We start from the raw sequence: 13,449 nt of genomic DNA on the forward strand, positions 1-13,449 counted from the left end.
TAGTTTTTTAGAAAAATGTCATTACTTGCTTTCATTCTTATTTTTTCAGGAGAAATATCTTTGAAATATAATGTTCAGTATTGTCTTATTCTATTAAAATATTTTCCAGCATTTTTATTGTACTTTCATGTTTACTTATTTGGTTTGCTATGAAGGAGAAAAAAATAATACCTAGTTTAGGCAAGTAATAGGCTAAAAGACCACCATGTACATCTCAGTAGTTGTCACTTTGGCACAGTGGTTAAATTGGCTGGAAAAACAAAAATGACCCCTTTCATTTCTAAAAAATCTATTATTCAGAGAGAATTATGGGAAGATGGTGGGATAAAGCAGGAAACTACGTGGCTTTCCCAAATTCTCCCCAACAAATAACTTAAAATAATGCCTCAAAGTAAATTTTAGAGTAGCAGAAATAATAAAAAGTCAGGGTAAAGCAGTCCTCCAGCCTAAGACAACTTAGGAGGACATTAGGAAAGATCTGACCTCTTAGGGTCGTTGGTCTGACTGGAGGGAGGTACAGATGCCTCAAGGCAGATGCTGTTGAGTCAACAAGTAGCAAGCCCTGGGGGCAGCTGGGGCAGCTGTGTCAGCTGTAGCCTTAGTTTCAGAGCTTTCATCCCACAGACAGTGTCAAAAAGATTGCAAGGGCCTCTGCTGGTGTTGGACAAAGGGCCCAACTGAACAAGCCCTGAACAGATAGGGTCTCATCCTGTGAGTGGGGGCAAGGAGGAGCAAGCAAATGCTGTGTGGTCACAGAGGGACAGGGCCCCTGCTGTTTGTAGAGACTCTTAGTCCCTGGTTTCAGTTTTTGGTCCCAGGGCAGTGGAGCAAGTGACACTTGGAGCTGCCTGAGGGACTTCAGGGGACAAAAGCTATTGTGATGGCAGCTATGCTGTGGGCTCTGGTTGAAGCTCAGGAGTGGAGAGGAATACCTGAGGTCACTCATAGATCAGGGCGTGAGCTGGAGGAGCAGTGGCTACACCTGGTCTTGAATTATAGAACATTGAAAGAACCAAGAGGTCAGAGCCCACCCCCAGATGGAGCTCAGTAAACAAGAGCATGAAAAACCTGAAGCCTGAAATGTTATGCCCACACCCTAGAAGCAAAGCCCAACTCTGACATAAAGTTAACAGCTAAGAAATAAGCCATTTAAAAAAACGAGTGAAAAACAGAGAAAGAACTTAACTGTAGATAGCTACTATGGTGATAGAGAAGATCAGAGTTCAAACTTGAAAGAAGGAAAAGCTTCTTGTAAAGCTTCAAAGAAAAATGTTAAAATGTTCACAAGCCCAAAGAGTTTTTGGAGGAGCTTAAAAAGGACTTTAAAAATCAAATGACAGAGGTTGAGAAAAAATTGAGAAAAGAAATAAAAATAATTCAAGAAAAGCAATAAAATTTTTTAAAAAGTCAGCCAATTGAAAAAAGAGATCCAAAAACTTACCAAGGGGGAAAACTGCTTAAAAATTAGAATTGGGCAAGGGGAAGCTTGTGACTTCATAAGACATGAAGAAATAATAAAACAAAATCAAAGAAATGAAAAAATAGAAGACAATGTGAAACATCTCATTAGAAAAACAACTGACCTGGAAAACAGTTCAGGGAGAGATAATATAAGAATTGTCAAACAACCTGAAAGTTATTTAAAAAATAATAATAATAATAATCTAGACAGTGTATTTCAAGAAATTATTAAAGAAAATTGCCTTAATGTTCTAGAACTAGAGGGTAAAATAGAAATTGAAGAAAACAACTGATTGCTGCCTGAAAAGGTTCCAGAATAAAAATTCACAAGGACATTATAGCTAAGTTTCAAAGCTCCTAGGTCAAGGAAAAAATATTACAAGCAGCAAGAAACAATTTAAATACTGTGGAGCTACAGTCAGGATGACATAAGATTTAGCAGCTTCTATATTAAAAGACTTAAGGGTGTGAAATATAATATTCTGAAGAGCAGAGGAACTGAGTTTACAACCAAGAAGAACCTACCCAGCAAAGCTGTGCATAATCCTGTAAGAGAAAAAATTGGATACTTAATGAACGAACGGACTTCCAGGTATTCTTGAGGAAAAGACCAGAACTGAAAAGAAAGTTTGACCTATAAGAATCAAGAGAAACATAAAGTAGACAAGAAAGACTGAATTATAAGGGATTTAATAAAGTTAACCTGATTATTTCTTATATGGGAACAAATGATATTTGTAACTCTTAGGAGTGTTATTACTACTAGGGTAATTTGGAAGAGTATGTATAGATAGAAATCTTGGGCTTGAGTTGATGAAGGAATAATCCTAAAAAATAAAATTGGATAGGGAGAGGTAAAATGGAGCAAATTATCTCATACGAAAGAAGTGTGAATGAAAGAACTGTTCCATTGGAGGGGAAGGTGAGGTGGAGGGTGAGTAGTGTAGAAATGTTATTCTCATTGGAACTGGGTTAAAGAAGGAACAACCATATATATTTAGTAGGGTAGAAAAGTCTGCTTAACTTAAGAGAGATATAGAGTGGGCAAGAGGATAGTTTGAGGTGGTGCTTCTTAGAAGGGTGTGCAGATTAAGAAATAGGGCAAGGGGATAGGATAAGAGAGAGACTTTTAGAAAGGTGTGCAGATTAGGGAGGCAATTACCAATTAAACACAAAATTGGAAATCCTGAAAATTAAAGGTGATTATAAAATTATATGTAAGAAAACCATTGAATTAATAAACAAAGAATTGGTTTTATGAAAAAACTAATAAAACAAATCATTAATTAATGTGATTTTTAAAAAGAGAAAAAAATCAAATCCCTAGAATCAAAAATGAAAAGGTGAATGAATACACCACTAGTGTAGATGAAATTAAAGCAACTATAGGGAGTATTTTGCCCATTTATATGCCAATAAGTACAACAATTTAAGTGAAATGGGAGAATACTTGCAAAAACATAAATTTCCCAGATCAACAGAAGAGGAAATGGAATATCTAAATCAAGTTAATTTAGAAAAAGAAATTGAAAAGGCCATAAATGAGCTTCCCCAAAAAGAGGCATCAGGACCAGATGGATTTGCAAGTGAATTTTGCCAAACATTTAAAGATCAACTAATTCCAATATTAACAAAATTATATGGAATAACAGACAAGGAGTCCCACCAAACTCCTTTAATGGAATAAATATAGTGCTGATCCCTAAACCAGGAAGAGCAAAAATAGAGGAGGAAATTATAAACCAATTTCACTAATGTGACATTTAAAAAATTGAAGAGATATAATTTGTGGGAAATCATTTTATTAATAATAGTAGCATATTACCAATAAAAGGGGTCAATGACACTCTCAAATGCCAAAGATGAATCAAGACGGTTGGCTTCACAGTTTATGTGCCCTTGGAAGAGTGGGTGTTCCTGAGGGTAGAAATCAACTCTGATTAGTTAACAATTAATGAGAGGGAATTAATGTTACAATGACAAGTGGACCTATTCTAATGAGGCACTGGGGGATGTAATTTGAAATATGTTATTTGCGCCCAACCTTGGGCAATCTAATCAAAGAATTTATTCCCACCATACCAGTATAGAGCACAGTGAACTTCCCCACCTTGTATGGTTGGGTGGGGTCTGAGCAAGATTGAGGAGAAAATTAATTCAATCTCATTGTCAGCAAAGTCCTTCAGAGATTGAACAACCTGCAGGATTGTTAAAAAAAAAATTCTGGTCCTAAATTAATAATTGATTATTAATATGAGAGAGAAATAATAATTTCTCCCAATGTTGAGATGAAATACTAGGTGGGAGACTACAACTATATATAACAAAGCTTATACATTATGACCAAGTGGGATTTATACCAAGAATGGAGGGCTGTTTCAATATAAGGAAAACTATTAACATAATTTATTACATCAATAACAAAAATATAGATTCAGTAGATTCAGAAAAGGCTTTTGACAAAATATAACACTTATTCCTATTAAAAACACTTGAAAACATAGGTATGAGTTGATTTTTCCTTAAAATGACAAGAAATGTCTACCTAAAACCATCAATAAGTATTATCTGTAATGAGGATGAGGTAGAAGCCTTCCCAGTAAATTCAAGAATAAAACAAGGATGTCCATTATCATCAATATTATTCAACATTGTATTAGAAATTCTAGTGGGAATCTTTCAGAGATTTGGTGTGTAGCATTGCATTTACTCATCTGGGTCATAACACTCAAAACATCACGATTGGTTTGATGAAAATGAGGGGAAATTAAGAAGCTGATAAATGAAAAACAAGAGCTCCACAGGGTTTACCAGCAGTATAGGTCATCTGTCTCTAAGAAGGTAGCATTTAACTCCATCAAAAGTAAAGTGCAATTGAAGTTTAGAGATTTGCAGGATTCTTGGCTGAATAAGAAGGCACATGAAATTCCGTTTTATGCGATAGTAACAATCCAAAGCACTGTTATGATGCCCTGAAGGCTATTTATGGGCCGAAGACATGTGGTGCATATGAACTACTCAGTGCTGACGGAGCCACATTGATTAGTGATAAGGACATGATCCTGGAGATTTGGGCTGAAGACTTCTATAGTGTTCTGAATAGATCATCATCAATCAATGTTGATGCCGTTAACCATATACCTCAGATTGAAGTCAGTCCCTCTCGAGCTGAATTTCTAACTAAAGAAGAAATTTTTGAATGCCATTAGGTTCATCTCTTGTGGCAAAGAACCTGGTGTTGATTCTGTTCCAGCTAAGATTTGCAAGGCAGAGGGTCCACTGCTCATATAAAAGCTGACTGGGGGCCGGGCCGGAAGCAGAGTGGGGCCGGGGTTGGTAACAGCTTGGGGGAGGAGGGAGTAGGGGAGAAGGGAGGCCACTGCTGCCACTTGTGCTGGTTCCACGCTGCCACCATGGCCATGATGATCCACAGCTTCCAGAGCAGTCGCCAGGACTTCTCTTTCGTGCCATGGAAGCTGACGGCAGCCAAGCCTCATATCATGAAGTCCGCCGATGTGGAGAAATTAGTGGATGAGGTACACATGCCATGTCTTCCTGAAATGATGTTTGGAGACAACATTTTAAGAATCCAACTTGTTTCTGGCTTTGGAATTGAGTTCAATGCGACTTACGCTTTAAAATGTGTAAACAATTATCAGGGAGTGCTTAAGGTAGCATGTGCTGAAGAATGGCAAGAGAGCAGGGCAGAAGGTGAACTCTCCAAAGAGATTATTAGACCATATGATTGGACCTGTACCACAGTTTACAAAGGAACATTGCTTGGTGAAGCACTTAAGTTAAAGGTTGTGCCTACAACAGATCATATAGATACAGAGAAATTGAAAGCCAGGGAACAGATTAAATTTTTTGAAGAAGTTCTGTTGTTTGAAGATGAACTTCATGATCATGGAGTTTCAAGCTTAAATGTGAAAATTAGAATGATGCCTTCTAGCTTTTTCCTGCTGTTGAGATTTTTCTTAAGAATTGATGGTGTGCTCCTCAGGATGAATGACGCAAGGCTTTACCATGAGGCTGACAAGACTTACATGTTAAGAGAATACACTTCAAGAGAGAGCAAAATAGCAAATTTAATGCACATACCACTAGCCCTCTTTACAGAGCCTAATGAAATATTACAATACCTACCTGTAAAGGAGGCAGTCTGTGAGAAGCTGGAATTTCCAGAAAGAATGGATCTCAACCTTGTGGCAACACAGGAAAATACATGCATGGAATCTAAATAAAATGTCATACAATATGAAAAAAAAAGCTGACTAAATTTTCTGTGTTTTATGGCAAAAGGAAGTTATCTCTTCCTTCCCTCCCTCTCCCCCGAGTTCAAGGATGCCTCCATTGTCCATCTCTGTAAAGGTAAAGGAAATAGATTGTCCTATGACAATCACACTTTCTTAATCATTGCTAGCAAGATTCTTGCCAGAGTTCTCCTTAATAGGCTCATCCTTCACCTGGAAGATAGTCATCTACCTGAGAGCCAGTGAAGCTTCAGAAAGGGCCAAGGAATGGTTGATATGGTATTTGCTGCCTGACAACTTTAGGAGAAATGTCAGAAGCAGAACAGAGGTCTGTACACAATGTTTGTTGAGCTAAGTTCTTTGATACTATCAGTTGTGAGGTCTTATGGAAAATTATGTCAAAATTTGGTTTCTTGGAGAGATTCATTAGTATTTGTACATCAGTTTCGTAATGGCATGATTGCCCAGTCACCAGTAGAGTGAAGCAAGGTGGTATGCTTGCTCCCATGCATTTTAGCATGATGTTCTCAGCAGTGTTGTCAGACACTTTCAGTGAGAATGAGCACAGCCTGAAGGTTAGCTGCTGCACTGATGGTAAATTATTTAACTTGCAAAGGCTACAAACCAAGACTGACATAGAAGGAGAGTTGGTGCATGTTTTTTTTGTTCGTAGATGATTGTGAACTCAGTGCAACCTCTGAAGCTAAGATGCAACAAGTATGCATTGATTCTCTGCTGCTTGTACTAATTTTGGCCTGACAATTAACACTAAGAAAACACAGATTCTCCACCAGCCCTATCATCTATACGTGGAACCATCAGTTGCAGCAAATGGAGAAATTTTGAATTTTGTGGCTAAGTTCACTTACCTTGGCAGTATCCTTTCCAGGGATGTACACATAGATGATGAGGTTAATGCATGCATGCTCAGTATTTGGGAGGCTCTGAAGGAAAGTATGGGTAAGAAAAGGTATTAGACCATCTACCAAATTGAGCATCTACAGAACCATTATGCTGACCTCATTGTTGTATGGCTATAAAACCTGGACAGTCTACCAGCACCATGCCAGGAAACTGAATTGCTTCCATATGATTATCTTAGGAACATTCTGAAGATCACCTGGCAAAACAAGGTACCAGTCACTGAGGTCCTTTGTCAAGCTAAACTGCCAAGCATTCATACTCTGCTGCAGAGAGTGCAACTCCAGTGGGTTGGTCATGTTCTTCAAATGCCAAACATACATTTGCTTAAAAGACTATTTTATGGAGAATTCATGCAAGGAAGGCACTCATATGGGGGTCAGAAGAACACTTTTAGGGTCTCTCTGAAGAACTTTAGAATCAGTTGTATGACATGGGAGACGTTGGCAAAGGACCACTCAGCATGGCATAAATAGACCCATTACCCCTTATTAACTGCAAGGGTATAATTTGAAATTTTATACTTGTACATTAACCTTTTGTGGGTCAGTGAAAATCTATTAGAGCTGTTAATTAGATTACTAGTTACTTATTTTTAAATTTTGGTTTTTTATTTAAAAGTATTTTGTTGGCTTTATTATACACATTAGTTTCTGTCAATGTAGTATTTGGATTTTACAAAATGCATCGCTTTTGGCATTTTAAAATCAGGACTTGTGCTTTCATACCATTTTAGTAAAATAATACTTGTCATCAACCATAGAATATAATCAATGATGGCATCTTAATTAAGCTAAAGAAAAGTTAGACTCCACAACGAAATTTTCAGTAGGCCCTCCCATTACCACTGTTCATACACCCGTCACCATGCTCTTATGACCTCTTTCTGTAAAATCTCTGTAAGTCCCTGCCAGAACTTTGTTGGGTTCTCTGGTTTTAGTCTTTTGTCCAACCCGCCATCTATCCCAAATTCACCCTCTGCTGTCCTGAAAGAGGTCAAGTACATTTTGACCATTACTACCAGTAGTGGCAACTGAACTCAGTGGGTTCTGTGTATGAGAATGGTGTAATTGTGTTTGTTTTTAACTGTTTTGAAGTTTAATTAAATTTTACCTACTAGTCTCATTGAAGAATTATAGACTCTGGTAAATATTGAATCAGGCAGTTTCTGACCAAATTTTAAAAAGATAATATGTAAAAAATATATTCATATTTCATGTTTTTGTTTTTGCTTTCTCCCCTTCAAGGCTTTATGACATACCTAGTGGAGCCATTATTTGCAGAGTGGGCCAGATTTTCAAATACCAGACTATCACAGACCATGCTTGGTCATGTGGGACTTAATAAAGCCAGTTGGAAGGGAATGCAGAGAGAACAATGCAGCAGTGGTGATGATACTGACACTGCCTTTGAAGAAGTAGACTCTGAATTATTACCTCAGGAAAATCGATTGTTATGACCCCACCTCCATCTGGCCTGCCCAGAATCAGTGACAAAACAGACTCTTGGAGGATTTTTTTACAAACTGTGAAATGGTGTCTTGAGGTGAAAGAACTTAACTCCTGTCTGCTGAGGTTTCTGAATGAATGATGCCAGCATTATTTATTTCCAAGATTTCCTTTGATGGATATTTTAAACCCACTTTCTATTACAAAACCTGAACATATAGCAATATGCATATGCCTCAGTTGACTTTTGCGTGAATCCTTTAATATGCAAAACACAGCAGGGACAGGATCCTCCAGGAGTAACAGAGGACATTTCATGGTTTGCCACATGCATGTGTTTTTCAAAGCAAAACTATGAGCCTCAAAATGGCTCCTTCAGCAGAGGTCTCTAGGAACTTAACCAGGCTGATGGGACAAAATTTAAAGAAGGCCTGCCACCACTAAGTTCTCACTATGGAAACTATGGAAATGTGAAGTGCCCAGCCTCTGCTGCTTCTGACAAGACTTGATGTTTACAAATTGACTCTAAAAATGTGGGTTCTAAATTTGCCTTGGAGCATGATTGTGAAAGAACCACTCAATTTTTTAAGATCAAATCTAAGACTGCAGCTCTTTACCTAAACATCCCCTTTTGTTTGACTTTCTCCTCTCATTTGGATGCCACACAAGTCTCCCATTTGCTATGGTTTTACTTTATGCACTGGGAACTGAGCTTTTATCAGAGAATACAGCCCAATTTTCACTCCAGTGCTGCGTGGGAATGTAATTTTGTTTTCAAAGTACAAATACCAGTTTTGAATTGAGAGGTGGGATGGGGAGATGGGGGGGGCAGGGTGGGAAGATGAACAATGTCCGAGCTGTCTCGCTGTTCTGCAGGGAAGACGCTGCATGTGGTTTTCACTACTGCACACTCAACCTGCACATGCAAGAAAAGGTGGAATATTTAAAAACACCATAATCAGCTCAGGGTATTTGCCAATCTGAAATATAGTGGGATGGGGAAATATGTCCTTCAGAGCCAAGGGTACAAGTGTCCCTTTCGCTGCAGTGAGAGTGCGAAAAAGGAATTTTAAACTTTTGCATGAGTGTAGGGGTGAGTGAGAGAGAGAGAGAGAGAGAGAGAGAGAGAGAGAGTGTGTGTGTGTGTGTGTGTGTGTGTGTGTGTGTGAGAGAGAGAGAGAGAGAATGTTTGTGTTTGAATATGTGTTTATCCTTGTGGGAAAGGATTTAAACTGCAAACTTTTAATTTATTCTTTTAGAATGTGATGACTTAATGAGCAACCACACTTGGGGGAGGGAGTTTTGGAAGCTGTAACAAATTGCTACAGATGCCTTAAACTATGCACACAGCTAAGTGACCAAACTTCTTGTTTTGATTTGAAAAAAAAAAGTGCATTGTTTTCTTGTCCCTCCCTTTGGTGAAATGTTACCCCTCAGTGGGCCTTTTGATGTGAAAAGGAGATGTTTTCTAGGACAAATTTAAGAACTAATTTTAAACTTAAAACATTCCATTTTTGTAGTTTGTTTTAAATTGTTTTAAGTACAGTAAGCACAACTGTAACCTAGTTTTAAGAGAAACTGGTGCTTTCTTTTAGTTCATTTGTATTTCCCTTGTTACTGTAAAAGACTGTTTAATAATTATGTTTACAGTTTGTTGCAACAGCCATTTTGGAGGAGAAAGCTTCAGTGTAAAGCCATTTGTAAAGGCTTTGCCATACTCATTTTAATATGTGCCTGTTGCTGTTAACTTTTGATGAATAAAATCTTATCTTTTCACACTCTGATCTTAGATGGTTGCATTATTTTTCCATATATATTTTTAAACTTCTGCACAACTAGAGGCAATATGACTTCGTTTGGACATTGGACTTGAGTCAGGAAGAAGTAAATTTGAATCTCTCCACAGACACATCATAACTCTATGACCCAGGCAAGTCACTTAGCCTCTCATCCTCAGTTTCTTTATCTGTAAAATGAGGATGGTAATACGTACATCATAAAGTTGTTGTGAAGATCAGATGAGCATCATACACACACACACACACACACATGCAGCAGTTTGTCAGCCTTGAAATGCTCTATAAATGTTCTCCAGTAACTTAGATTATTGCAGTAACTTCATTCGTCTCTGTGTTTCCAAACTTTGCCCTCTACCATTCCCCATTCATATATGACTATCAAAATAATCTTCCTAAGCATGGGTCTGATCAGCTAATTCTACTCAAGAAGTTTCAATGGATCCCTATTATCTCTAAAACAAAATATATATTCCTTTGCCTTCAAAACCCTTCTCAATCTGGCTCCAGTCTCCTTTACCAAATTTATCTTACATTATTCCTCTTCACATACTCTACATTCAAATCAGTTTCAATTGAATACAAACCTACTTGCTGTTTTTCATACATAATATTCCAGCTCTAGCCTCTTGCCTTTTCAGACTGTCCGCTATGTTTAGAATGTTTTCTTTCTTCACCGCTGTCTCTTGGAATTAATTTGTAGTTTCTTTCAAAGATAATGTCAAGTGTCCACCTATGCGAGGCTTTTTCTGATAACTTCTTATTGTTATTGCATTCCCCCACCCACCTAAATTTATATCATCATTCCTTTGACTCGTAAATGTAAAATTAATTTGTGTTCCTTTGTCCTTCTAATATCATGTATGTGCTTGAGAACAGGAGCTTTTCTTCTTGGCTTTGTGTCCCCAGCATTTGGGATGGTTCTTATCACATGGACACTCAATAAATGTTTTCAAATTGCTATTGTATGGTTATCCAGTGATTGAAGTGTTATTCAAGTAGCTAAAATAATCAGTTTCTCATAATTCTTTTCATTTTCGTGCTGGGCTTTGGGTAGATGATATACATAACAGCATCTACCCAGTTATAATGTGCCAAGTACTAGGGGTTACAAATACAAATAAACATGACCATCCCTCCCCTCAAATATTAAGAGTTTTCTAATGAGGGAAAATAACATAGAGGGAAACTAGAAAGATAGCCAGGTGGCTCAGTAGATAGAACACTGCACCTATAATCAAGTTCAGTCCAGCCTTGAGACATTTACTAGCTATGTGATCCTGGACAACTAACTTGGCCACTTTGTCTAGTTCGGGGTGGGGGAACCTGTGGCCTCAATGCCACATGTGACCCTTGAGGTTCTCAAGTATGGCCCTTTGACTGAGTCCCAAGTTTTATAGAACAAATCCTTTTACTAAAAAGATTTGTTCTGTGAAGCTTGGGACTCAGTTAAAAGGCTGCACCCAAGGACCTAGAAGGCCACATATGGCCTTGAGGCCCCAGGTTCCCCACCCCTTTTTCTGTTTTAAAATGGGGCAAATAGGGGGCAGCTAGATGCTGGCCCTGAAGTCAGGAGGACCTGTGTTCAAATCCAGTCCCACTCCAAACAGTTGACACTTAACTAACTGTGTGACCCTGGGCAAGTCACTTAGCCCTAATTGCCTAAAAATAAAATAAGCATAAATATTATATAAATATATATAAAGTATATAAATATAAAATATAAATAATATATATATAGAATATAAAATGGGGATAATAGCACTTATCTCCCAGTGTTGTTGTTAGGACAAAATAGGATAATATTTGTAAAACACTTTGTAAACCTTGGAAGCATTGCACATGAATGTTGTTATCATCATCATCATTATTGTTATGGTAGAAGGGCAGCCTGAAGATCAAGTTCAGGCCTTAGTTAAGTGAAGCAAAGCTGGAGTCCTTCCTAATGGTGAGGGTGTCATCAATCAGGCAGCAGGGCCTTAGGGTGGAGGTCACTTTGAGGTATAATATGCATATTAAGTCATTAAGAAAAGACTAAATGGTTTAGAGTTAATGATCAAGAAAGTTGCCAACAAGTGTAGATGTGGAATAAGGCACACACAATGTCAAACATGATAAATGTGTAGGCTTTTATTAATTTCACTGTTTAAAAGGTTAGTTCTGTTGTTGGACTATACGAGGAGAGGTTGTAAGGAAATGACAGTAATGTAAAAATAAAGTTAGAAAAGATTTAAAAGGTGCTATAAGCAATGCAGTGTAGTAGAAAGAGCCCTAGCTTTGGAGTCAATGTTCAGATCTTACCTTCAGCTCACAAGCTGCCTAGATTTGTTTCCTTTTTGGTAAAATTAAAGGGCTGGGCCACAGCTCTTTGAGATCCATTTCAAGCTCTGCTTCCATGATACTGTGATATAACAATATAAACTTTGTAATCAAACAGCACTTTATGAAAAACGGGTATGTGACAGAGAGAGAGGAATACTCTCTGGGCCAAATCAACGTTGTATTCATATCCCCAATTCCTTGCACATATTAGAACTGTTTAATAAATATTAATGATTTCAGTGGTCACTGTGTGTGCCACTGGGGGATTAGGGGGTGATTTATCTAGATTTCATTGCTTAGATCAGGGTTCTCAGTCTTCCAGTTCCTATACTCCTTACTCAATAGGTAAAGAGATACATTTTAGAATTAACCATGTGTATGCATATAATAAATGTTACTAATCTTCATGAACCATTCAGTATGTAACATTTTAGTATTATAAAACTGTTAAATGTTTATTAGAGCATAGTCAAATAAGCAAATCCTTTGATTCTATTTCTTGTAACCAACAGTTTTATGCAAATAGAATTTAAAAATATAAAATCCTCTTTTGTTCAAAACCTTATAAATCTCTTCCTGCCCCTCACCTTTCCTTTTCTATCTTCTTACACTTACTCCCCACCAACCTTGTACTCTATGATCAAGTGACACTGTCCTTGCTCTTCCTCAGACATGATGATCCATCTCCTTAGAGCATTTGCTTTGGCTGTCACACCTGGAATGCTCGCCTTCCTCGTCTCTACCTCCTGGCTTCAAGTCTCCACCTAAAATCCTGTCTTCTGTAAGCAGGGTTTCCTGACTCTAGGTCTCGTGCGTGCTCCCTCCCTTTCTCTCTCTCTCTCTCTCTCTCTCTCTCTCTCTCTCTCTCTCTCTCTCTCTCTCTCTCTCTCCCCCTCTCTCTCTCTCTCTCTTCCTCTCTCTCTCTCTCTCTCTCTCTCTCTCTCTCTCTCTCTCTCTCTCTCTCTCTCTGTTTCTCTCTGTTTCTCTGTCTCTCTTTCCCTTCTCCCCCCATGTTGCTCTCTCTTCCCTTCTCTCTCTCTGTGTATATATACATGTATGTATATGTATACATAGAAATCAAATGCTTTATGTATGTGTACATATTTATATAAAATCCATTGCTTTATGCACGCATTTATACACACACACACACACATATATATTTATATACATGTATATGTGTATACAGGTTTGAAGTACTTTGCTGAAATTTTAGTTATAAAGCAGGCATAGTAGATACTAATTTTT

At 37.8% G+C, this 13,449-nt stretch overlaps 1 protein-coding gene and 1 pseudogene across 4 annotated transcripts in view; both read left to right on the top strand.

Annotated features, from left to right (window-relative positions):
* PDE7A (phosphodiesterase 7A) overlaps positions 1–9,867 on the top strand; it is a 129,731-nt gene extending 119,864 nt beyond the window's left edge. For all 4 annotated transcript variants that reach the window (XM_021002083.2, XM_021002085.2, XM_021002084.2 and 1 more), the window contains one exon: positions 7,883–9,867. In XM_021002083.2, the coding sequence (XP_020857742.1) occupies positions 7,883–8,094 (212 nt within the window). In that variant the 3' untranslated portion in view covers positions 8,095–9,867. The remainder of the gene's footprint in view (positions 1–7,882) is intronic.
* LOC144456968 (TIP41-like protein pseudogene) lies at positions 14–7,876 on the top strand (annotated as a pseudogene).
* Positions 9,868–13,449: the final 3,582 nt, after the last annotated feature.

This window comes from Phascolarctos cinereus, unplaced genomic scaffold, assembly GCF_003287225.1.
Source record: "Phascolarctos cinereus isolate Bilbo 61053 unplaced genomic scaffold, phaCin_HiC Scaffold_4;HRSCAF=312, whole genome shotgun sequence".
Classification (NCBI taxonomy): Eukaryota; Metazoa; Chordata; class Mammalia; order Diprotodontia; family Phascolarctidae; genus Phascolarctos; species Phascolarctos cinereus.